The following is a 24504-nucleotide window of genomic DNA, read 5'->3' as shown; positions in this document are numbered from 1 at the left end:
CCTAATACTCCACATTCAAACTGAAGAGGAAAAAAATGAAAAATCTCTAATGAAGCTGCTGTGTGTATTTATGAATATTAATGAATAAAAACTGCTTGGATGGTTTACCTTAACTACTGCATGACGTTTTTTGCAGCGTGCATGAGTTTTAGTGACCTTGTCATTTAAAAATTTAATTACAAGGAGTAAAACTATAAAACCCAAAGCTTTCCCATTATTCAAAGGTTACGTGACAAAAAGGTTAGTGCTGACTAGCAGTTTTTGACCACGAAGTAGCTTTTGAATAATATATGACAGAATGACATCTTTATGTGCTGTTCCTGCACAGGATGGAAACTGCAGTGTGATATATTGTTATGACCAGGGTGTGGCATTTTGCTGTATGTGACCATTATGTTGCCCCGTTAGCCATCACCTCAGTGTGGAGTTAAACTTTATTTTATGCATCTGTAGGAGACGTGACAGTAAGGCCACTGCTGGAAGCTACTTGCAAGGGGCTTTTGTGTGCCCTAAAATCAAATTATGTTCACTTTCATTTAAAGTTTTTCCTTTTTGTGGTTGTTAAAATTTTTTAACTGTTAAATATGTTTTGTTCAGGTGTAGACAATTTATATATTCACTGTGTTTAAAAAAAAAAAGTTAACCTGGATCATATTGTCTTAGTTCAAAAAGCTTTTCACAGTCTCAATCGTATTCTGAGTTATTTATGTATTTGCTTCATAGTTTGTAGAGACCTATCAGTATCAGGAGAGCTTGAGGATTTGGATTCCCGCATTGTCAGTATATTACAGTTGAATTCTTATTGCTAACTTTAGCACCTTTTATTTATTGTTTCTTTTGGTTATTTTTGCTGGTATAAAAAAGTTGGAAAAGCCTTTTAGTTGAATCGTGCCACCTACATGCCTATACTGTTAACCCTACTGGTTTGGAAGAAAAGAGAGTGTGGTGTCCTTGTGCATAGAAGTTTATAATAGCCCCAAGAGAAGGACAGAAGGGGTATGTTTGATTTTGGTTTTCTTTCCTCTTTTTTTTTTTTTTTTTTTTTTGGTGGGTTTGTTTGAATGTAAAGTTAGGAAAAAAAAACACAAAAGTGCACACAGCTTCTGATGAAAACTTAAACTAGGCTTATATCATAATGGTGGTTTTCCAGGTCTTTCTCACCTCACCCCCTCTCTCTTTCTCTGTATCCTTCCATCTCTGCAGCATTGCTAGCGTTTTAGAGTAAATTTACAGACTTGAACACCAGATGGTGTTCTGGTGTTCTCAGCAGAACTGTGACGTGTATGCTAATCCAAAATAAGAGCCACAAAAGAAGCAATCCCATAGACTGAAGTTTGAGTTCCATTCCTTTTTTTTAAAAAAAAAAATAATCCTCAAATCTTGATTGTTTCTGTGTAGAGCAGCACTAGCTTTGCTTTCTTTTAGTCTCTGCAACTGAAAATGTTTCAAGGGAAACTTTACATGAGGCCTGTGGTTATTCTGAGAGTTACCCCCAGTAGGGAATTTTTTTTATTGGTTGTTGAGGATTTTCAAAACTTTTTCAAGCTGTAGTCTTTTCAAACACATCTGCACATTACAGTAAGACACACGGTTCAATAAAGCATTTTCAAGACTGTTGTTCAGTTGCTTTTCTTTGTTTTTGATGTGTTCTCCAGACAGCTTCTTTCTAGAAATTTCAGCAGCTGTCTTTAATTCCAACTGTATACAAAATCAGGTCATGTAGAAATCCTGGGTGATTTACATAAACATGTTTTAAAACCAGATGCCTAGGCATGTGATGAAGTATCTAATCCTAAAGTCTTCACAGGTAGGTGAAACAAAGTTTCCGTAGAACAAGGTGCATTATAAAACAGGCTCTTCTCAGTGTGGTGTTGATTAGAATAGGTGTATGGCTGTTCTCCGGAGGACACTTGCATCGTGTGACTTCCACACTTGCTCTGAAGAGGATGCAAACCAGTATTGCCCTGTTTAATTTAGAGACTGAAGATATGCTGACTTAGATTTAAAGGTATTCTTGGGCATCACGTTAATTCTTGACAGATCCTCAGTTGTTTGGGGGTTTTTTTGTAGGTTTAGGAATAACAGGAAATAGCTACTGGGTAGTCTGCCATCCTTTCCTTCACAGAGTAGGCTTTGTTGGGATAGTATTTCTGGGGGTATTTTCAAAACATTTGTGTTTATTTTCAAGGTGCTGTGGTCTACAATGGAAGTAGCGTTCAGGAACTTTGCAGGAGAATCCTGTAAGGGGATTGCCTTTTCCCTGTGAGGGGACACAAACACCCCCCCCAAACAAACACAAGCAACCCCAAAACCTCATCACAACACAAACACGACTGTTACAGTAAAGGGAGCCTTAGTCCTTGGCACTTGTGCAATTCTTGGAGTGCAGTGACACCTATATCAGAGGTCCATGCACTTGGTGCAGCTGGTGGGAGCCCTCACCCAGGTTTGGATGCTGAATATACACACCCTTGGTGTGCAGGTTCATGGCTGGGCTGGGACAGGTCGCAGGCTGCCTGTGAGGTGCAGGTGATCAGCTTCAGCTGGGTGTTGTGCCTGTGTGCTGCCCTGGCACGGCATCCCCCGCGTCACCACCACTGCACCAGAGGCTGTGTCATCTCAGTACTGCGCTGTCAGCTGAGCGTGCCAGCTTTCATTCTGCTGTCAGTCTTCAGCTGCTGAGGACTGCCAAAGAGCCTTTTTGGGGGAGGGGGTTGGCAGAAGGGCTTATCGTCCTTGCCAGTATTTTGTAGCAGTCGAAGGGGTGTGCAGACTCATTTGAGAGTGCTGGGGAACAAGCCCCACCGGCCTGTCCATGGAGTTGCACTAATTCTGTTTGTAGTTTGTGATCTGCTTTAGTCAGGGAGCTGGTTGGTGCTTCGGTTTGTTTTTTTCCTTTTTGGGTCAATGCCAAAGACTTGTACAAGGTGGTGTGATGAACAGTGAAAATGCATTTTAACTTCCATCCACCTCAAGGTTTATTTGCACTTGCTATGACTGCCTTCATTGATTCCCTGGGATGTGTTGGGGGTGGGGGTTAGTTGTGTTTTAGGATTTCCTCCCCGCCTCCCTTCGGAAGGGTTTGTAAGACTTTCCTTCTTGGTGTAGAGTTGTGCTCCCAAGTAGCTTGTGAGTAACTTGGCCCAGAAACCAAACCTCTAGACATGTGCACGTTGCAGTTTTGAGATGCTTGTCTGCGGGGAAGGAGTAAAGGCAACTCTCTTGTTACCAGCCAGAAGGCCCAGGTGGCAGAGATGCTCCACTGCCTCCTGGGGCTCTGGGAGCACCCGAAACGGGGAAGCAGTGGATACATCTGGTGTGTGAAGAGTTTTCCAGTTACATCACTTCATGTTCCTTTGCTCTTCCCTGGCATACCTGACAATCACTTCTGGATCCACCTGCTTTGCCAAATAAATGGGGCTCCCTGCTGCTCTGAGGCCATTTTATTCTCCTAGCTCCTCAGGAAAGGGAACTACGTATGCGTGCCTAGCACTGGTGGAAGCTCCGCGCTGCTGTGCTGTCGTGTCCTGTGCTGAAGCACAGTGTGGCTCTGCCCTCAGCCGCAAGGACTGCAGCCCCGCTGGTCTGCTGGCTCCTGCCTGCGGAGCACGGTGGGGTGCACACGTTCTGGGCTCTGCTTTGCTGCACAAAGGGTCGAGACAGGCCAATGCACGCAGAGATTGATTTGCAGGTATTCACGTGCGCAGCATAGCGCTCAGAGTTACTTGTGGGCAAAAAAATCTGAAAGGGGGAACTGTGAAAAGGAACCGTGCGGCTTCTCACTTGTGCTTCCGCCACGTGTCCTTTTAACACAGCAGCAGCTGCTGCCTCCCGCAAGAACATCTAATGCAGCACAAGGATAAACACATTTGGGATACAGTGGTGAAAGCAGCCCCTGCAGCTGTGGGGTGTGTCGGAGAGGCACCAGTGGGAGGCATCCTGCAGTGCTGCCTCTTCTCTGTTGGGCCAGCATCTGTGAAGGGGTAAGGTGGCCACAGTTCCCCCTGACACCCTGTGGGGCATAAGGGAGGGGGTACATGGCATAGGGAGGTGACCATGGCCTTGCAGGACTTGATGTGGAGGAGCTAGAGGGATGGGGAAGGGAGGGCAGAGGCAGGAACAAGGGATTGTGATGCAGGTCTCAGAGCAGGGCTGGGGTAGGGTAGGGGGTGGACTGGGACGGAAAAAAGTACAGCAAAAGGAAAAAGCAGCTGGCAATGGGGGAAAAATGATAGGACAAGAGAGGGGATGGTGGTTGGGGGCAGGAGATGCTGCAGTAATGACCAAGGTGAAGAGGAGCGACTGAGGGAGGCAGAGGACTGGAGTGAGCACTACCACCTGGAGGTGAAGCTCTGGGAACTCCCATGTCCACCTTACACTGCCTGTGGCTTGGGAGACTTCTGGGGTTCTCCTGCCCTCCCCAGCCAGCAAACACCTCACCCCAGCTGTGCCCCCAGCCCCGTGGGCTCTCCCACTACCACCACAGCCATGCTGCTGGGGCTGAGCTGGCACCAGGGATGCAGGCAGGGGATGCTCCCGGTTTTGCTCTTTTCCTTCTACAAAGCAGCCCCTGAAAGGCGGTGGCAGGATCTTCCTGCATCCTTCTCAGCCCCAGCACCATCCATGACGCCAAAAGGCTCACTGTTTCTTGCATGCTACCTTCTCGTTCACAACTAGCAACGTTTACGCATGTCTGACAGCACCTTATCCTCCCACCCCAGATGGCAAAGCTGCTTATCAGCACACGAAGGAAGGACAGATGTTTCTGTCCCTATTAGCAGCGGTTTTCCCCCCACCTTTAGCTACCTCTGCAGATAAACTTCCATCAGCCAGAGAAAACGTCTTTGTCTGTTCAGCCTTGGCCCTTTAAGAGGCAAACCATGTCGGGCAGCTCTTGCTGTGATGGGGCAGCCACATGCGAAGCCTCCCAGCAGAAGTGAGGTGGTTTGTGGTTTCTGGTGTCCTCCCTGCTGCTACGTACCTGCCACCCACCCTCCCCTGCACAGCCCCAGAAAATGTGTGTCCAAGATGCCATTCGTGTATGTAGGAATCAGACAGCCCAGGTGTAGCCATACTTTGTAAAAAGTCCTCCGTTTTTTTCCCCGGCAGTCAGTAGTGACTGATTCAAAGTGTATTCAAGGGCAAGGTTTGCATTATCCATGTCATTCCCACTCCACTGAGGTCCCCGTTGGTCACTGCCTGGCTGCAACAGCTCCCACCAGCTCCCGTCATCGCACACAGCAGAACAGCACTCCAGGCTCACATCAGTAACTGTGACCTGGACTGTGCGCTGGCCTCATTTTATAACCAGGTACCAAATAAAGGAAAACAAGCACCTACATTTTATATAAGCATTTATTTACAACTTGTTTAACAACTGTACACTCTTCTGTCACCTTGGAAGCATTAGTGTATTTGACTGGGAAAAAATATGAAAACTTTTGATTCCAATTATCGTTACTGAGTATTTTTTTTTGTCTATATACAGATATGTATATTAACACTGCTACCATGACAATCTGGTAGTTACACAATTTGTAGATGAACTGAAATGGGAAATTAATGTTTTGACACAGTAAGTATCCATTCTTTTACAGAAAATGTATCACTAGCAACTTTACAAATAGTTACTTTGATAATTGATCAACACTTAATTCAGGACTGTCAAACAAGCTGCTATTAAAAAAATAAGAGTTTTCTATGCAGCACAAATGAAGTTAGTACATCAGAGACATGCTGGAGATCACCTCTGAGCTGTGAGCTTGCAATCACTTCATGACAGAGATGCTAGGCTAATCTAACTACAGCAGCCAGCCCGCTCGCTGGAACTTACTGGCTCCACCTGACATCTCTCTATTGCATTAGCGAACTCAGTTTTGGCCAAGCTAAACACACTGACACACAAACATCTTCAGGCTCAAGAACAACTGATACTTAGTCTCTAATTTGCACAGATCACTTGCTCAGCTCCACTGTGGGACACCTTGCAGGCAGGTACATGAAAACACAGACATCCCCTCCTGCCCTGCACAGAACCCCTGACCTCGGGGCTCCTGCACCCAACTGTCTTGGGGCAGGATGCTGTCCCAGCCAGAGCAGCACTTGCAAATGAGAAACAAATCATGCCTTTAACACTCAACAAAAAGGAATTTTTCTAAGAATGCTCGCCCTGAACATGTAAGAAGGGATCAATGGCTAGGACCTGGAAAGACACAAATCCTTTAGCCCTCTGTTGGTCTCAGTCTGATGAAAGTGCTGCTGTCTCTGCTGCAGGGATACCCGGCCGGTCGCTACCAGACACAGCAGGCACCATGATCCCCAGGGACTGAACACGTGCAGTGGTGCAGCTCTGCCCAGAGCCCCACTTGACAGGCCAGGGACGAGGCGTGCGCTGGTTTCTGTGACCAGAAGTGACTGCAGAGACTAGTGCACACAATATTCCTCCAGCATGGGAGTGCTCACATGGAAAACAGGGCTCGTAGTTACGCTGTGGCCTGAATAAGCAAAACCGTTCTTGGAGTAAGCAGAGTACATATGCGGTTACATTTTTGCAGGATTAAGATCCAAGTGAGCAAGAATGGGGTTTCTCTGCAACCAGACTTCAGCCAAACCACTTAACAGTACTCATCATTCAGACTCTCTTCAGATTTTCCAGCAACTCCTATGGCTTCGAAGCCCCCTTTCCCATTCATTACATACTAACTCCTATACAATAAACTTCTTAACTTCGAACACTACAGCACCCCATCGTATTCTGAATCTTGCCAGTACTGGATGTCCAATACAAAACAAAGATACAGTAGTACAAATGTGCAGATATTTAAGAATATTAAATAAGTAGCTTTTTAAATTAATATAGGCAGTACAAAGCATTTTGAGTTACACTGTCTACATATGGCAAATCTTATAGCTAGACTTCATAATACAAAGAAACAGCCAAGCTAGTGCAATTGGAAATTAAATAGCTAAGACTGCTATAAGGAGAAGAAAAGAAAAGAAAAAAAAAAAATAGTACAGGTGAAAGATAAATGACCCAAAGTATAAACTGGCAAGGACAGTCTGCATGATACTGAAAGTGTAGACTGCTTTCATACTTATCTCCATTCGCGTTCTTTCCTCAGATTGTTTTAACAATTGTACACAGACTTGGAAAAAAAATTTCTGAAAGGAACTGACAACACAGCTAAAATGTAGAGGAAAATACAACAGCCAAACACTACTGTGTATATACATAGTAAGGAAGCAGGCAGTGTCTGAACAAAATACCACCCGGTAGTTTGCCTGGCTCGGAGATTATCAGATGAACCTTGCCTGGTTTTCTAAGGAAGATGGGAAGCCAAGCAGCAATTCCTTAGTCATTTCTCCTGGTAAGACACCTCCTTCGCTTTGCTTTAATTATTTAAAGATTCAAAGTGGATCCTTTAAGGGTACAGGTGCTTTGAAATTTTAACAGTAACCAAAAGATGTTTCTAGGAACTCATTAAGACTAGATTTTTATAGTTCAGTATAGGAAAAAGTTGCAGGAAGTCTGTGTGTTAATACTGTTAATCAGAATTAAATAAAGTGGACAGGTGGAAATAAAAATGGAGAGCTGACAATGCTCTGTCAGTTTGCAGAACGCCTCCTGTTGAGTTCTGAATACTGGATTTCCTCTCTCCTAGCCTCATAGGAGACTTTTTGTGAAGAGAAAGAGTAAATGCAAGTGGGAAATGGGAAAGCCACTCCCCAGGATGGTAAGCTTCTCTGCAAGTAGATCTCCCTTTGAAATCAGATGGCCATGAGTCTTAAGTGTAGAACTGGTTAAGTTTTGATTATGTAGTCTGGACAGAAAAGCAAGTCATGCACTGAACAGTCCCTGTTACAATAATGCTGCAGGTCATGCAACCACATCACTGCAAATAAAAGAATAAAGAAGAAAGTTAAAAAGCAGATAACATATTACCTTTAAAAAAACCCAGAGCACAGAACAGGTATTTTTCAGAGCAGTTTAGTAAGGCTGTTTCTACTTAAGAGTCGTGCAAATTCATGGGGAAAACCCCTTGCCAGAGCCACTCTTCAAATTAACAGGAAGGTTACATGCCAGTAATTGTAAAGAGCAGCAAAACAGCCTTAAACAATACCTAAATTTAGACATAATTCAGAAAAATTTAAAACAATTCTGAGTAAAGCCCTTCAAGGCACCATTCTCAATTAACACAGCTACAGAAGAAGTCCACAGCAGTGAAAACATCTCAGGCATTCCTGCTGTCTGTGAGTACAACAGTTAAAAAAATCAAAGCAATATAAAGTGAAAGGTGCCTGTCCAGTACTGCGTGTGGTTATATATTAGAGGACAATCAGGGTCATAATGACTCTGAGCCTTTGAGCTCTGAGCACAATTCAAAGACTTTTAAGTGTTTGTTTCGTCAAAGCTCATCCTGTGTGTGAGGCTACAACAGCATCACTGCCACACTACACTGGTAAGTTCTATTCATTGCATGAGAATACAGTTTCGAATTGCAAGAACGTTATATGTATTCTTGTTGAAATAAGCCGAGTAGAAGCCACTGAGCAGTCCCAAAGAGAACATCACAATGCTGTGGAAGTGAATCTAAGTTTGGAAGAGAACTGGAGAGGCTGGCATATTTCTCCATCCTTGCTGATGCGCTCTCTTCTTCTTTGGCCAGTCTAATTGGAACGGAATGCTTTACAAACCAGCTACAGTGATTTCAGCTTCCACAAGTAACACAAATATCCCCGCACAGCATGGCACAGCACTACCTGCTTGTTCTCATTTTCACATTGCACTCACTGTGATTGATACTGCAAAGAGCAAAATGGCTTCACCAGACCGAAATCAAAGCATGCAAACTGTTTCTCTCCCCACTTCCTCCTTCCTAGTATTGCACTGGTCAAAAATGAGGGCAAATCCAGGTTAAATAGATAAAGTATTTATAGCTGAACTCGAGGACTTACTGCAAAAAAATATCTGCCTTTCTGTAAGTCCTGCAGCTTGCACATCCCTCTTTTCCTTCTCATCACCAACACAGAATACAAGCCATAGTTGAAAACCAAATAGACATAAAGCAAATGAAATAAAATTTTTAAAAATTAACACTTTCAACACATTCAAAGACCTTGAGAGTGTATTTGAGCAATCATAGTCTGTTAAGCTTGCATGGCACTGCTGGGGTGCATAAAGTTACAGAAATCAGAGTTAATAATGTGATGATCACTGTAGTTAGTCTATTAAAAAAAACATTCAAGCTATATAAGCATGTATCTATGCTATAGTGCGTAAATCAATATAGTCTACTCTGTTAGTCTCACCTGGCTGTAACTTAGTTCAGACGTTACTTAGTAGCACTTCAAGTGTCCTGTTGCACATAAATGGAGATGACATTGAGGTTTTGCTTTGAGTCAACAGTACTTTTGAGAGGTCTTGTAAACTCAGGACAGTGTATCCTCTTTCAAGGATGCAACAAATTCATCTGACAGTGTTGTTTCCTGACTAGAAATTCTAATCATCACAGAAAAAATTTCTGTCAATTTCTTTCTCTTGGAGAACTCCTCAAAAATAATGTATTTTAAAGCTACCTGTTGAGGCAACACTTCAGAAGACAGAGATGCAAGACATGAGGGTAAATTCACTCAGCATAATCTGTCATTGCTTCTGCAGCATCTTCAGAAAGAGACAGTTAATGCAGCAGATGATGTGTCTATAGAGGAGTGACTTTCTCCTACTTCTTTCCTTTGCCAATCCAAAATATTCCCGCTACAAGTGAAGGTTCATTGTCAGCCTGAGGGATTGTTTCTTCGTGACGCATTTCCCTTCAACATTCAGGGCCTAATCCCATTAGCTCTACTTCATTACAAGTGGTTATCTGTCCCTTAAAAGTCTTCCTTAACTTCTCACTGACGTCTTGTTTCTTCAACACACAGGCACGACTGGGACAACCCCAGCACATCGAAGCCACAGAAGGGACGGCAGCCTTTTTCATTAACCTAGCCAGCTGGGGGGTACCTACCAACACAGGAACTTCGAATTCAGGGCGCTGCTCACCCCTAAAAAACCCGCCCACAAAAAAACCCATGTCCTCTCTGAGCAACTACTTTTTTCCTGTTCAGTCTAGGTTTGATCCTAAAGTGAATCAGGCTTTCTGCAGCCAAGACCCTGCTGTCCATAAGCAGTACTTTCTAACGCCACCACCAACACTATCAGACCAATGCAGTCTACTCACTTTCCAGGTCCAACACCAGACACTCTTCCCAAAATACTTCTGCTTTGAAATAATTGCTTCCAGATTTCTCTTTCTGCAGATTTCCTAGCTTCATTACCTAGCTTTAACTGCTAAAGTTTGTTCTTTCTGCACCTATTCTGTCTTTCTCCATGGTATTTCCTTGAGATTTTTTTAAAGGAGCAAAGGCTCAACCAAGAATCCACTTTGCATTTTCTTAACTCTTACAACCAGAGAATACAAGGTGGACTATAAATTCTAAGAACAGTGCCCTTATAATGTCATGCTTATAACTATGCAAAGTTCTGAGGGATACTGCTAAATAAAAGCTTCAAAATCTCTCTCAAAACCTCCAGTACCTCCATGGAATAGGTTTACTCTCCTGCATACTTTGGTGACTGAGAACTATGTTCTCCGTTTCACAGAATTTTAAATTGCATAATGAATGTTATATTCAAATCCAATTTAAAAGTCTGATGGTTTCACTATAACTATTGTATATAAATATTACAACAGTTGGGATTTTCTTAAAATTCTGCTCATTTTCATAAGCATGCTAACAATTGGCTTTTATGTTGATTTTCTCTTCTCTTAACATTAGGGATAATCATTAGGGATTCAAGTTTCATTTGCAGAATAAGCTATCCTATACCTGTGGAAATAATTGCTTTTGCAGTATTTCAGATTTGTGCTATCTTACAGTAGTTAACAGCTCTTCGAAGTGCTGACAAATGACTACTTTTGTAATGATTAGAATAACTGTTCCTCCTTCTGAAACGTGATACTCTTTTAACTTATTCATCTGATAGTAAAGGACCTTTCTAATGTGAAGCAATGAATAAAGGCACCAACAGCCAAGAAAGGCTTCCCAGCTGTCCTGGATTTCCCTCTATTAGCAATATTTTTCATGTTGTATGGATCAGTCTGTGAGATCCAAAGCAACAAGGCAGCAGCAAGAATTTTTTATCTGACAAACGGAACCTGCTTTCAGTCTGGAATTGACACGCAGTGCAACAGAGACTGCACAATACGCAGTCTTCCAAATGACTTTATGCACACAGCAAACAGCAGCAGAGGAAATTCCTCACTTGCCACCAGAACCAGCTAACGCAGACATCTGCTTCAGGACAGTCCTGCATTACCTTGGCAAGGCCTAAAGGTGAAGGTTAGAATCTAGGGCCATAGCAAAGTTCACAGCAAAACCACCCCTCCACAACTAATAGGCAAGGACTTCAATTGTCATGAGCTCCTGCTGACCCACTGGCTACAACCTGAAACCAGATCAATTTGCCTGGGAAGCTGCCTCGGCTGTACTGCCCAGTGCTGCCTCGGTGCCCCACAGGACTTTACGGTTTGCCATGTTTCCTAGAACTCCTCAGTCAACAGTCATTTATTACCTAATTCAACGAGCTGATACATGTAAAAAAATTAACTTTGTGGTCCAGTATTTCAACAAATCCACAGAAGTCAAGTCAATAAAAAACAGGACAGAGTTATTACGTCCTCAACATCTCCGAATGGTACAATGAAGCCGGCAGCAGAGTCAAAATCTCCGGGGCCTCACTGTACCACATGGATGAAGTCTGAAGTTGCTGTGGCTGATAACGATAGCTTCTGCCTTATTCACATAGGTAAAGCCTTTAATACTTAATCAACTGCAATTCAAAATTAATTACCACCCCACCGTGCCCAGCTCCAAAAGCTCAGGTTCTGTTTCATTGTTTTCAAATTAACACCAAAAAGCAAAATGGTGAAAGACATACTGCTCTTCAGAGTTTTGTACTTAAATAGTTGCTTGCATCAGTCTCCTCCACCTCCAAGCTGAAGAAGTCATCCCTTATTTTTACTTTCAGCCTGCAGAGTCACTGACAGGCTTCTGCTCCTTTTTTGGACTTCCAGAGGGAGCAAGGCAAGGTAATCGGTCATGCCAGGACAAGTTCTTCATTCCTTGAAAGTAACAAACTGGAGGTATGGCTAGAATCCTACCTAGAATCTGGTATCTGCCACAAGCCAATAATATGGTTTGGCTTGTAGAGATGTTCTGAGTGCAAGTGTGATTCGTTATTTGCTCCTGCACTCACCTATGAGATAATGCAAGACTACACTTCCTCCTGTTGAAAGGCACAAAGTCCAAACGCAGCGTTCTTCCCCATAGAGAAGGGAGCTAGACTGCTCAGATTTATGAGGGGACATGTGCCTGGGCTGTGTTGCAGTTTGTATCAAAACCTCTTTCACTCAATGTCTTGTTTACCTGATCTTTACATTTAAATTGTTATATATAATGATTCACCTCTTCATTTTCACAGAATGCTAAATGTATCATACTGCCAGCATCAGCTGGTTGTTGTTTCAAGGAAGGGCTTCTGAAAAGGTTTCTTTATAAGTACTTGATTTCCTGAGATCACATTCCAGACATAATCCAGCTACTGAACTATTCTGTAGGTGACACTGCTGAAGTATGACTACTTGGCTTAGAGGAAAAAACACCACTTGAAAGTATTTCCTGACAGAGTAACCTCTTTTAGCTGTTTATTTGCACAATACCAGTGAGGAAAATGCCTGCAAAATTTGCTAAACTTCGTTTGGAGGTACCAAAGTTCATCCATACAATATTACTGAAGAACACAGAATCCCCATTCTATTTAAAACATGTGCAAAAATCTGTAAGAAGTCAGTATGCCACAGCTGACTTTGAGTGCAAAAATACATCCCTCATCAATCCTTGCGAACGGTACAAATGTTGGACAAGAATAAAAACCTCTACAAAATGAGTAAAATTCAGGTACTGTTTTGCTTCATAAGAAAAAGAAAAATTAGACATATTCAGGACAGTCTTTCTCCAAATCACTAACTAGAAGAAAATCAAGCGGTGAAATGAAAATATTTTTGTTACCAAATCTACATAAAATGTCAAGACATCAAGACAATTAAATCCACTTAGAATCAGCCAGGAAGCTGCTAAGTGGATAGTCTCATATACTAGACTGAGGAAAAACTGAGGAAAAGCAAAAGCTACTTACACATGTTAAAATACCAAAGACTTTAAAAGCGCAAAATACTTTTAAATTTTCTTGACAGCTTGCATGTATCACTTACTATTTAAGAGCATCATAAAGCAGTAAAAGGAACAGTCACTGTTAATTCTTTCATAAACAATTAATATAAAGTCACTGGTGGTCCTTACATGAATAAAAAGCCACAGAAAACTTGCAGAAGCATTGCCGTTACATCAAGTGACATCAGAACAGGACAAGATTACCATTTGGTTATTTCCAAGGATATAATGAAAAGCATCTTGTAGCTATTAAATATTTACTTCACTTTACAAGATATAAAGCTGTGTGCTCTAGTAATTCATCTTCTTTTGCACTGTGGTGGAACACACAACCTTTAAATTAGATTGTTCCAATTTTCACAGCACTTGAAAAATACGTGTTATGATCCAAGTGGTTATGTGTTGCTATCATGAAAACGGAGAACCTGAATATTTTATTCTGTAATGTCTGATCAGATATGCTAACAACTTAACTCCCCACCAAAGTGTATGAACTGAACTGCAGACACATCCTTTAAGACCAGAAACTAAGCCTCAGCTCTGAATGCTGAAAATATTAATCTATTTAACTGTTATCTTTTATTGGCATTAATTAAATCTGTCAGAAAGATTATTCTGGGTGGATCCCCAGCACAGTGGTCAGGAACATACTCTCATGAACTCTTCAGCTGTTCTATCAGTAAAGAAACTTTTATCTTTAAGCTCTGTAGTCTGTAGGGGTTTTTTCTGTAGTGCATCAGGAAAGGATATAGCATTGGTTTAGTAATTACCACTACCATTTTGATGTAAAAATGGTCTTTGTTGCCCCTGAAAAAGTGTTCCTAAAAGCTTATTAGAAGAATCTAAACTACTGAGATAATTCTGTTTTACACGGATTTTTTGCTTATATTTTTTTAATACTGAAGATAAGACAAATAGACCTCACTCACTGGTAGCTTGTCTATACATGTGCTTATTCCTTGAAGTCACACTACGAACCCCTTCTTCTTCTTAATACCACACTACTTCCAGAGCTACATAACAAGCAAAGAAAATAATGAAGCTTAACGTTTTCAATAAGAAGCTGTTCCTGTGAGAGAGAAGGTTTATGATGTTTACCACCTGCACTCATCCACACCCAAAGATTAAGAATTTATATCTGCAGCAAATAATAGAAGTAAAATGTTGAAGAACAAGGAACTAAAATTCCTGATGATTACCATTACAAGACAGAACAAATGACTTACTGGAACTGGATAGCAAAAAGAGTGTATTTTTAGATTCTTCAACGCAAATTCTGGGAAATACCAGAATTTCTACAAGTTTGTGAATTCTCAAAAGACAAAATGCTTGTTCAATCTTACCTAAAAATTACTATGTGCAATAAAGCACAGATTAATATTAGCCTTGTTTTGCTGTTTTGCTCTCTAATGCAAGTACATATTCTTGAAGGGAACTATGGAAAACACTTCAGTGCCTTATCTTAGGGGAAAAGGCCAGACCAACCAGAACTACAACGCAGAACATAAAAGCCAACAACCACCAAGCAGTAAAAAGAAGTCATGAGAGACAGGAAAGCAAAAGCTAAAAATGAGTCTTCTAATGAGCATCTGTTCATCTCCTAACCATTAGGGGCATTTGCCCATCATCAAAACTTTGGAGGCAAAATGGCAAAACAAATGTTAAAATAATAAAAGCTAGAGGTTTTATTCTAGTGTGTAGGTTTTGTTCAGGTTATTTTAGACCTCCACTTAATCAACAGCAACAGGAAATTAAATTATTAGACAAAATTAAGAGATAACACTTCACATTAATGTCCTGGTATTCTTCGCTTTCACAAATAGGCTTTGGCAGGTAACAGACAGAGCCAGCCAGATTAAAATAAAAATGGAGCTTTAGGTATTCTTAGGTTCTTTCTCTGGGTGATATAAAATGCTGTAATCTCAAACAGGAACATCAAATTCTCTCAGAGGAGCAATCTTATTCACTCCTGTTCACACATGGCATGTGGTAAAAGAGTTCTTCAAATTACTAGAATGGATTGCACAATAAGATCAGTAAAAGACATCCTTCACGGACTGTGGTCATCTTGCCAGATAACACATATGACTTCTTGTCCCTTTAGTATTCTGTATCTCAGACAGCAAAATGAGTATCACCTCCCTGAGCTACAGAAATCGTCCTACACTTCCCTTACATTGTTACCTTTCTGCACACAAGAAGGTATTTTCACTAGCTTATCTAATCTTGCAATAACCCAGACTCGTCATAACTTGAAGAAGCAAAGAGAATTTTTAGAAAATCATTTTTTTTCTAAATGTGAGGCATAGTAGACAAACCTATATGCAATTAATAAACTTCAACATCTGTTTTCATATTACTGGGGGGGTGTAGGAGGGGGTACAGAACTGATAAAATTTTTCAGACTCATACTGAATGCATTTCTTGGCCTAGATTAAAATATATGATGTACTTGAGGATAAAACAGTACCTCAAAGTGTCATTCACCTGTTCTTTACCCTTTAATCTAGGTGTGCTTGTTTGAATTACCCTTTGCTCATTATACCCAAGTTGTGAATTAACACAGACCTTCAGATGATTAATAAATGCTAGTATGTCTTTTCTCTAATAATATTCATGAAAGAATGTCTTCACTTGGGAGGCCATTAAAATAAGGTAAAAGTAAATTTATAAACCAGACGGCATGTATGTTAGGGTCCCAACAGTCTCTAAATGAAAAAATGCTTAAAACTGAATCACTGCAAGATGTATGTACATGAAACTTTCAACTCAGGTCAATACTCAGGTCCTCTGTGTCCATCCATTCTTTGACAAAAATGATACGGAGAGCACAGAATTAGTCAGGAAAAAGGCAGAACTCTGTAGGAACAGAACTTAAATTAAGCATAGGGGCCACCACTAACTCCACTGATCAATGTGAAGGTGCTAAAATGACTGATGTAGAAATAACCAGCTACACACTAAAAAGGCAGTACAACGAATCACAATCAATTTCCAGCAAAGCCTGCAACAAACTCACCTGAAGGCACTGGTACCGTTAGTAAGGCAACTGATACAACTGTACCCTGAATCAACATACTAAAAGCAAGACTTTTAGTAGCGGATGACAACTAGTATACAATAACATCAACAATATTAATCAGGGCCTTGATCCATTATGTACTGTTCATCCATAATTATAAAATTTTAAAACAAATGACCTCTTTAAAAGGATGATGCAGTAACGTATTAGAGCATTCTAAATATTTCTCAATGTCTTTATAATATGTATTTAAGCATACACTTGATCAAGAAGAGCAGAACAAACCATTTGAAAATTGTCAGCTCTGCCAGCAAAAGAGGTAACACCACTAGATAAAGAAAAACCTGAAAAAACCCCCATCCTACTTCCCTATTACATGCCAAGAATAAAAGCAAACTTTGCATGTAGGAGTTAAAAAAAAAATAAAATTGCTGTTAATATTTTTAGTAGCAAATACATTTCACAATGGTATTATATACTAATTTTGTGTTTCTGTAATGAGTTTTCAGCATTTTTCTGAAGCAACAGGTTAGCACATGAAATAAAAAGCCTAATTCCCTTTGAACAACGACAGTCTTATAAAGCGTAACAACCCTTATAGGCACAAATTTATCAACCGTGACAGGAAATTCACATTGTTACACAGCCCATATGAAGCTTTTCATAAGAGACCAGGCTTCATACAAATAAGATTATACAGCACTCCTCCAGATGTTTTCAAAACTTTGGCACATTCAAAAAATGCACAGAGAGAGATTGACTCCAAAAAATATATGCAAAGGGCAATACAGAACAATGAGAACCATAATAAAACCCCTTCCTGAACTGTAAAATAATAGTAGTGGAGAAAGAGAAAGGATGCTGGCTGATTTTCCTTGAATGTTGTCACTTGCAACAGAAGTGGCCTGGATCACAGGGCAGTTTTCTTTCTAAGGGCAAGGCTTCTCTACCTTGCTGTTGCTGGCTGGACATGACCAGGGTAAGATCTCCTTGTGCTCGTGGCTTGCCTCTGTCTAGCCAGGAAGGACTGTCCTGAGCCTGTACTAGCCAGTCTATCTTCTGCTGCTTTTTTATGCAGAGTCATTCCCTATGGACAAAGAGAAACTTCTCAGTGAATACCAACACATAACACTGAACAACTTTACTCATTTACATTGTCTTTATTATCTCCCTCTTCACCAACACTAAGCTACTTTGCATTTCAAACATGAAGCACCATATTTTCAAGGATTAAGCTAAGATATTCTTAATTCTTTGTGTGTTGTTTTTGGCGGGTTTTTTTCCTCTCTCCCCCCCATCGTTGTCTGGGTTTGGAGTAACTGGTGAAAAGCAGGACCCCCAGTGTCCCAGATCTGAACACAGATTCTCCAAATAAACACGTGTTAACTGACTGGACCAGTCTCTCCAATGAGAAGTGCTTCCCCTCTCCACTCTGCTCCCCTTCAGCATGTTGAGCTAGAAGCGTACTTTTCTTCTGAAAATAATTAAAGTATTGTCATCCTCTGTGAAAATACCAGCTCATATGGCAGGAGAACATTTTGAGAAAAAGTATGTTTTCAGCAGGAGTAAATGCAAGGAGGAAATGAGGGAAGCTGTGATGAATTATGTACAAACGCAGAAGCTAATTAGAGAAAGACACAAAGCTACCAATGCTCATCTTAGTGTTCATGACAGGCTGTTGAATCACAGCTCTTAGCTCAGGCTTGTCTTCTGCTTGTCTGTGGGACTAACTTACAAAATTGGTCAAGGACACTAGTCATTTGAAAATGCCTTCAACATTTAAAGGATTCAGACTCCCTGCTTAAGTACCATTTTTGGCTTACTATTCATGGACATAACAAGAACAAGAACAGCAAGAAGGAAACTTTTCCAAGGGAAGACAGATAAGAGGAATCTGAACTCCATGATGAAGCAGAATGAAACATGACTGTTACACAGGTCAGCAATTCTTTCTATCTGAAGAGCAGTTTAAATGCAGCCACACTGTCAAAGGGAAGTCTTGAATGCATTTAAAGTGAAAAATCTTTTGGCATAGAGGCCCAGCAAAAGCTGTACAGCTGTCACAGATCACTTCCTTATGGTTTGAAAAGTTTAAGTGAGGGTCTTGCCCTTGTGCTTACCCTTTACATGGGGCTAAATTTGTTCTCACATTAAAGGGTTTTTGTCTCAAGAGCACTTCCTGCAGCAAGCAAGCTGTACTGCTTTTCTTGTGCCCCTTCATTAGAAACAACTGGAAGACTGAAAAGTGCAGAGTCAAAGAAGAAAGTAATCTGAGCACTGTAAATTAGTATAACTGAAGGGCTGGAATTACAAAACAGCAATCTGAGATACCCTCCCCTCTAGAAAGTGCCACTTCTCATTTTAGAATTTAAAAATAACAAACATGTTCTTTTTCCTTTACCCCAAGGTTATCATAGGAACTTATTCTTACATAGTGGTAACTTAAAATTATTTAAAACCATTTGTTTCTGTGTCTGTGTGTTGGAAAATGTGTTTTAGACAAAAAAACCACAAAAAGTGTAAATGAATGCTGTTATCAACAACCCAGAATATTAATAGTTTCTTTCCTGTTTTGTTTGGTGGGTTTTTGTAATGAAATGTGCGGGAGATTCTTACCATATTGTACCAGGCACTAACAATAAATTTCTCCTCCATTTCTCTTTGACTTTTTGTTTTTTCATATTCTTTCTACAAAACAAATACGAAAAAAGCATACTTTTAAAACCAAAGTATAACAACAGTATTAGTCTATACCTAAAAAACAAATGAGGAAATATGCATCTACTAGGAAACATGAGGATTACTACCTCCAATGAATGAAACATTCTGTCTCGCTCCTGCAACTGATTTTTCAGAGCCTGAATCTCAGGAGCTGCACCCTGGTTCTGCTTAGGATCCAAGGTGCGGATGACCTGTAAGAGAAAATAAGTTTGTTTTTAATTAAATCCTGCAAAAGCAATCTAATTGAAGGGAAAGACAAAGGAATTCCAAAGTATGAAAGTAAAAAATGACACTCCAAAATGTGAAACAGAGGGATGTGCAGTTTTAAGAAGCTGACTCCTGTATAACAACTTTGGCTGCCAGCTCTGCCTCTGAACATGAGCCATGATATGTTAAGAGCTTCTGAACTGGGCCCCTCTTTTACAGGGCTGTGAAACAAATCTACCGATAGGGGAAAGTGGCACAGTGTCCCGATGCACATACACAGTTCCTACTCCTCGATGCACTATCTTGGGGCCGCAGTGGTAGAAACATCTTCCCTCTTCATAGCTGAGGTTTACCCACCTGTCAATTCCTCCTGCTAGAGGAAGGACTGCTTTGGAAAAGCAGCCTTATGGACCTTTGGAAGGTCCTTCATGAGTGATGCCATGGTTCACCTACATGGGATATTGTTTCTAGATGGTTCTGTTAAGCCAAGAGGCATTCTGTGGCACATGCACAACCATTATATTACTAGTAAGATGAAGGGACACCTGGTTGTGTTTGTAACATGGCATATTAGAGGTAGCATAAGTGCTAGCAAACACAGAGCTAAATCAGTAACAAACCCAGCAAAATGCTTGATTCCTAAGCCTTTAATAGAAAATAGCTTACAACTTTTTAAAAACCTCTGGATATACAGAAGGAGACTTAACATGTTTTGTCTTTCTACTCATTTCAGAATTGTGTCCAGACACCAAAATAAAAAACTGTTTTAAATTTTAGTAATTTTTACTGAATGGTACTTATGAAGGAAGATTCATGAAAGTGCACTATATGTTACAAAAATACACATTAGAGGTGGATACAGTTTCTATAATGGAAAGCTATAATGATTGTACTTGTCTTCACACACACAAAAAAATTCAACAAAACCCCCAACCCCCCCCCCCCCCCCCAAACCTGAAAGTTGATAAGATCACAAAAAGCTAACCTAACTAAAATAATTAATGCTACAGTTGTATGAAATATATATGGAATATATAACACAGTACATACAAACAAACAAATCTTATTGAAAAGGGAAATTGTGACACAGTCTTTCACTGGAATACTTTGAGACAGTCAGCAACGTAAGATGAAAAAAACCCCAAACCATATTTGTTTACATTTCCTGAAGACTTTTGAAACATCTCACATGTCACTGAGGAAACTACACAGTAACAAAAGAAGGAAGCATAAGGTTTTGACAAATTAGGAATCTACTTGCAATTCCAATTTAATGACACGCAGCCATAGCAAAGATCTTGATACTACCGTGATCAGATGAACAAAGACACCGGTATGCTTTTAAGAAACTCAAGTAAAATATCAAAATAGAGTAAGAGAAGAAATGGGACTATGATTAAGACAACAATACTGCCATTGTAAAGCCAGTAGTATACGCATACCCTCAATATTATACTTAAATATGAGCCACCTTCTCAACAGAGGCATATATGAAACAGTAAAGGCAAAGAGAATGCTGAACATGATCAAAGAAATCTAACTGCTCTCAAAGGTGGTTCAGCTAAAAAGATCACTTTACCTGGAAAAAGCATCAATAAAAGAATCTACATTAAAACAGTTTCTAAAACAGTTAACTAAAACAGAACATGAATAGAAATCAGGGGCAAAAGATGAACAAAGAAAGCAAATAAAATTTGAAGTGGCTCTGCATTGTGCTTAGATTGGCAAACATATTTGTTCAGATTTCCTGAAGACAGACCCCTGCCTGTAAATCGGAGTCTATCAAAAAGAATAAGCAATTATGTGAGCAATTTTGACCTGATGAAATCTGAAGTAGCTAGAAGCTGTATTTATAAAAAAAGTGTATCAAATTATCTGCTCCAGGTAAGACAAACATTACTGACTGAGCAACACAAGAAGCCTACAACATCCAGAAACACAAACAGATCCAGTCACTTGTGAAGAATCCCAAACTTCCTTTTCCCTCCCTGCCAAACTGGTAAAACCAGAGCCTGTCAGTCCAACTGTGCACTTGGTTTTACTAAGCTCTATCTGTGTGTACAAAGAGACTCTTCATGACAACTGTGCCAGAAGTTCCCACAAGTCCCAAACACCAATTAAAGAGTACTTTGCTCGCAGATGGGGTCGTTCTCCAATTCTAAAATACAGCACAGCTATTTTGGTTATTTCTATACCATCAGTCCACCACCATCAGTATGGACACCATTTTAGCTGATGTACTACACATTTTTGTCACTCAGAGACAGAAGTCCAGATAATTTCCACAAAGAAATAAGTTATCTCAGCATTAGAAAGGGTTTAACAACCTCTCCCTGTCATCAGCTGACATGAAAGTGTGCTTAACAAGGTTTGTCTGGGTGACTCTCAAAAATCTGTAGCACTGGGTACACATGTGTACAGAGGCATCAGAAGGGCTTATGGACAGGCAGCAAAAGGGGACAGTCATGAACACAAAAACAGGGTAAAATTTGCAGAATTAATCTCTATGAGGTACCGTAATGGTTAAGACACAAAGACCTCATTTGGCCTCTTACTTACTACTATGTATACAGATAACTCCTTTATTTTCATTCCAGCAGAGTAGACATGTGGTGCAGTCTGTCAGAAAGGAATCATTAATATGGAACACCATACTCACACTTTTGGCCTTTTCCAAATACTTTTTGTATCGCTCTTCCATTTGCTTCATTTCTTCCTCCTTTTTCCGTAAAGCTTCTTGCAGTTCTTCAATTTTGAGTGCTTTTTGTCAGAAGATGCACACATTGGAAAGTAACATTATTATGTTTATTTTCATGTTTTTCAACAGACATTTAAGACACAGAGAGAATTTATTTCAGTTAAGAAAAGCTAACATAAGGAACCTGATGTAGCAGATATCATAGTTTTAATTACTGAAGCGTTCAGAAACACATAAAAATGTGTAATCCTATATATTCTCATGAGATAGCTAGTTAGTATACAAATTTTGCTTTGTTTAAAATTATGAAAAATAAAAGAGAAATGGAATCCTGAATCAATTCCATTAATGACCTTACTAATAAATTACAGATTCCATAATATCTTGGTGTTGTAGCTAAACACGAGTTTTCCCATTTTATCTAAGAGGACTAATTCTTAACAGGCACAACCCTTGCTTAAATCTGCAAAACTCTTAACACTGAACACAATGTATCAGACTTGTGACATCAATATACTAAATTTAATTCCCACACACACATTTTAAGCAGCAATGCAGGCCAGTAGGACAATTTCATTGCACAGCCTTTTTCTGTGTTGATGTAAGAATATGGCAAGCCACTATTGCTTATGTATCTTCTATATGTCTTCTCAGATCTCAGGGAGGGGGGGGAGGGGATCAATTACATCCTCCTGAATCAAATAGCATATAACACTGACATCTGGTTCCCAGGCAACCCTCAGTCCATCTGTTTTGCAGCCTCATTTTGAAATGTTCTTTCATGTTTTTCCCTACTGTTTTCTCTCTAAGCACCCAGAAAACACTAGGCTGGTAACAGGGCCAAGTAAGATTTTCATTGACTGATAAGAAAACCAATAGCAGATGGTCTCCAAGATGACAAGAATCCATTTTTCAAAATGTGCCATGGTTCTTGTGCAACGCCCAAGCATTCTGGTCATATCCAGGATAGCTAAAAGAATCTGAAAAAATAATTCACACACACTTCCTAGCCATGGAAAGAAAGGAAGAATGTACAACTACTTTTATTTTACCAAGACTTAAGTTCAGACCTAGATTTTTTAAAAGCAACTTGTAATTTCAGTAAACCAACAACAGAAGCCTCAATATGCCCTAATGTTTAGAAGCTATCAAGTCAGGAAACTGCTATTACACTCACACTGAAGCTTATCAAGTATGATAGGATTATGTATTTATTAGGTACTCATGAAATTCCTGGTCCTCATTTCCAACTGCTCTAACGTTTCCTAAGACATGGAATTTGTAACATGTTCTGCAGTTCTAGCTGAACAAAAATGAAAGTTCTTTTTGGATACAGAAAGTATGTAATAAATACTGAACTTATATTTCTATCTTCCTTGATCTCTATGAATAATATCGCTTTAGCACAAACCAGAAAAGCTGCCATTGGTTGCAATCTTTTGTCTTGTTCTATAGTAAGTAGGCTTGAAAAAAAACCAATCTACCTCCTCCAATACTTCTCAGGAAACAAGCAGCATTAACGTGCTAAAAACCAAGTGGATGCTGGGTTCTGGATACCATCTGAGCAATATGGCATATATTCTATATTCCCCCTGACCAGTGTCTCAGAATCTTCTCAAATTACAATACAGTTCTGAAAACACACTGAAGGAATACATATTAGGAGTAAAAATAACCTGGTGATGGCAGCAAGAATCTCCTAAATTAGGGATTTAGGAGGCATGACAGTTCTGAACAGCTGAGGTTCAATGACAGGTATGACAACGACTTGGTATTTCTACAGCCACTGTAATTTTCTTTCTATGGTGATCTCTAAGATGTGATTCCCTGCATTTCAAGCGTTAGAAGCACCTCTTTGGTCATCATAGCTTCCAGCGCAATTAACAACATACATATGACTGCCATTTAAAATGTACATTTTGTCTATCTTGCACCTCCTTTAGGTATTGTCATTAAAGACCTTGCACATGAAATAATTTAAAAAAAAAAAAATGGGACTGCACAGGTAACTCACAACTGTTATTGCATCTTGGTTCCAAATCTTCAATAATAGCTCGTTTCTTCTGTAGCTCATTGTTAGCTTCATGGAGCTTCTCACTGTTACAAACCATAAAATCACATATTGTTTTCCCAGTATTATTACTGTGCTTGAATAAACATTAAGCAGCACAAAAAATCCTAAGATATGTTTCTGAGAGTACGACTGATTTCTGCTGTGGGGCACGAGGCCAGATGACAATCTCACTGTGGAAATATTTCTTAAATAAGCTGAAAAACATTACAGTGTATGGAGAACTGTAACAACAGCTTCATTCTCAGCAATTACAAACCTAATTTAGAACTTACAGTTAACTGTACGATGCATGCCTAAAATGAACAATTGTAATTGAGATTACATTGAGAAAGAACGGTTAAACCCAAAGAGACTACTTTATTTTTTGCAAGCCAGCCAAAAAGCTAACAGCTCTTTGCATTGCAGGGAAGTAAAAGTGGTGCAGAAATAGCAGAGCAAAATGATAACACTTCCTAAAATATTACCTTCTTTGCCATAATGTATACTAAAAATAAACACATTAGTTTTGTT

At 40.0% G+C, this 24504-nt stretch overlaps 1 protein-coding gene across 4 annotated transcripts in view; it reads right to left on the bottom strand.

Annotated features, from left to right (window-relative positions):
• Nucleotides 1-5337: 5337 nt before the first annotated feature.
• LOC130142645 (protein Hook homolog 3) overlaps nt 5338-24504 on the bottom strand; it is a 94142-nt gene continuing 74975 nt past the window's right edge. For 2 of the 4 annotated variants that reach the window (XM_056324937.1, XM_056324940.1), the window contains exons 18-23: nt 23935-24017; nt 21882-21982; nt 19102-19206; nt 18911-18982; nt 17245-17381; nt 5338-7892 (exon numbers count right to left, since the gene is read on the bottom strand). In XM_056324937.1, coding sequence (XP_056180912.1) covers nt 7877-7892; nt 17245-17381; nt 18911-18982; nt 19102-19206; nt 21882-21982; nt 23935-24017 — 514 coding nt within the window. In that variant the 3' untranslated portion in view covers nt 5338-7876. Of the gene's footprint in view, nt 17382-18910; nt 18983-19101; nt 19207-21881; nt 21983-23934; nt 24018-24504 lie in introns of all 4 variants that reach the window. The other 2 variants (XM_056324938.1, XM_056324939.1) reach the window with 2 other exon arrangements.

Source organism: Falco biarmicus, chromosome Z (assembly GCF_023638135.1).
Source record: "Falco biarmicus isolate bFalBia1 chromosome Z, bFalBia1.pri, whole genome shotgun sequence".
Taxonomy (NCBI): domain Eukaryota; kingdom Metazoa; phylum Chordata; class Aves; order Falconiformes; family Falconidae; genus Falco; species Falco biarmicus.
The sequence above is the reverse complement of the archived record's forward strand: the minus strand, read 5'-3'. Positions and strand labels throughout refer to the sequence as shown.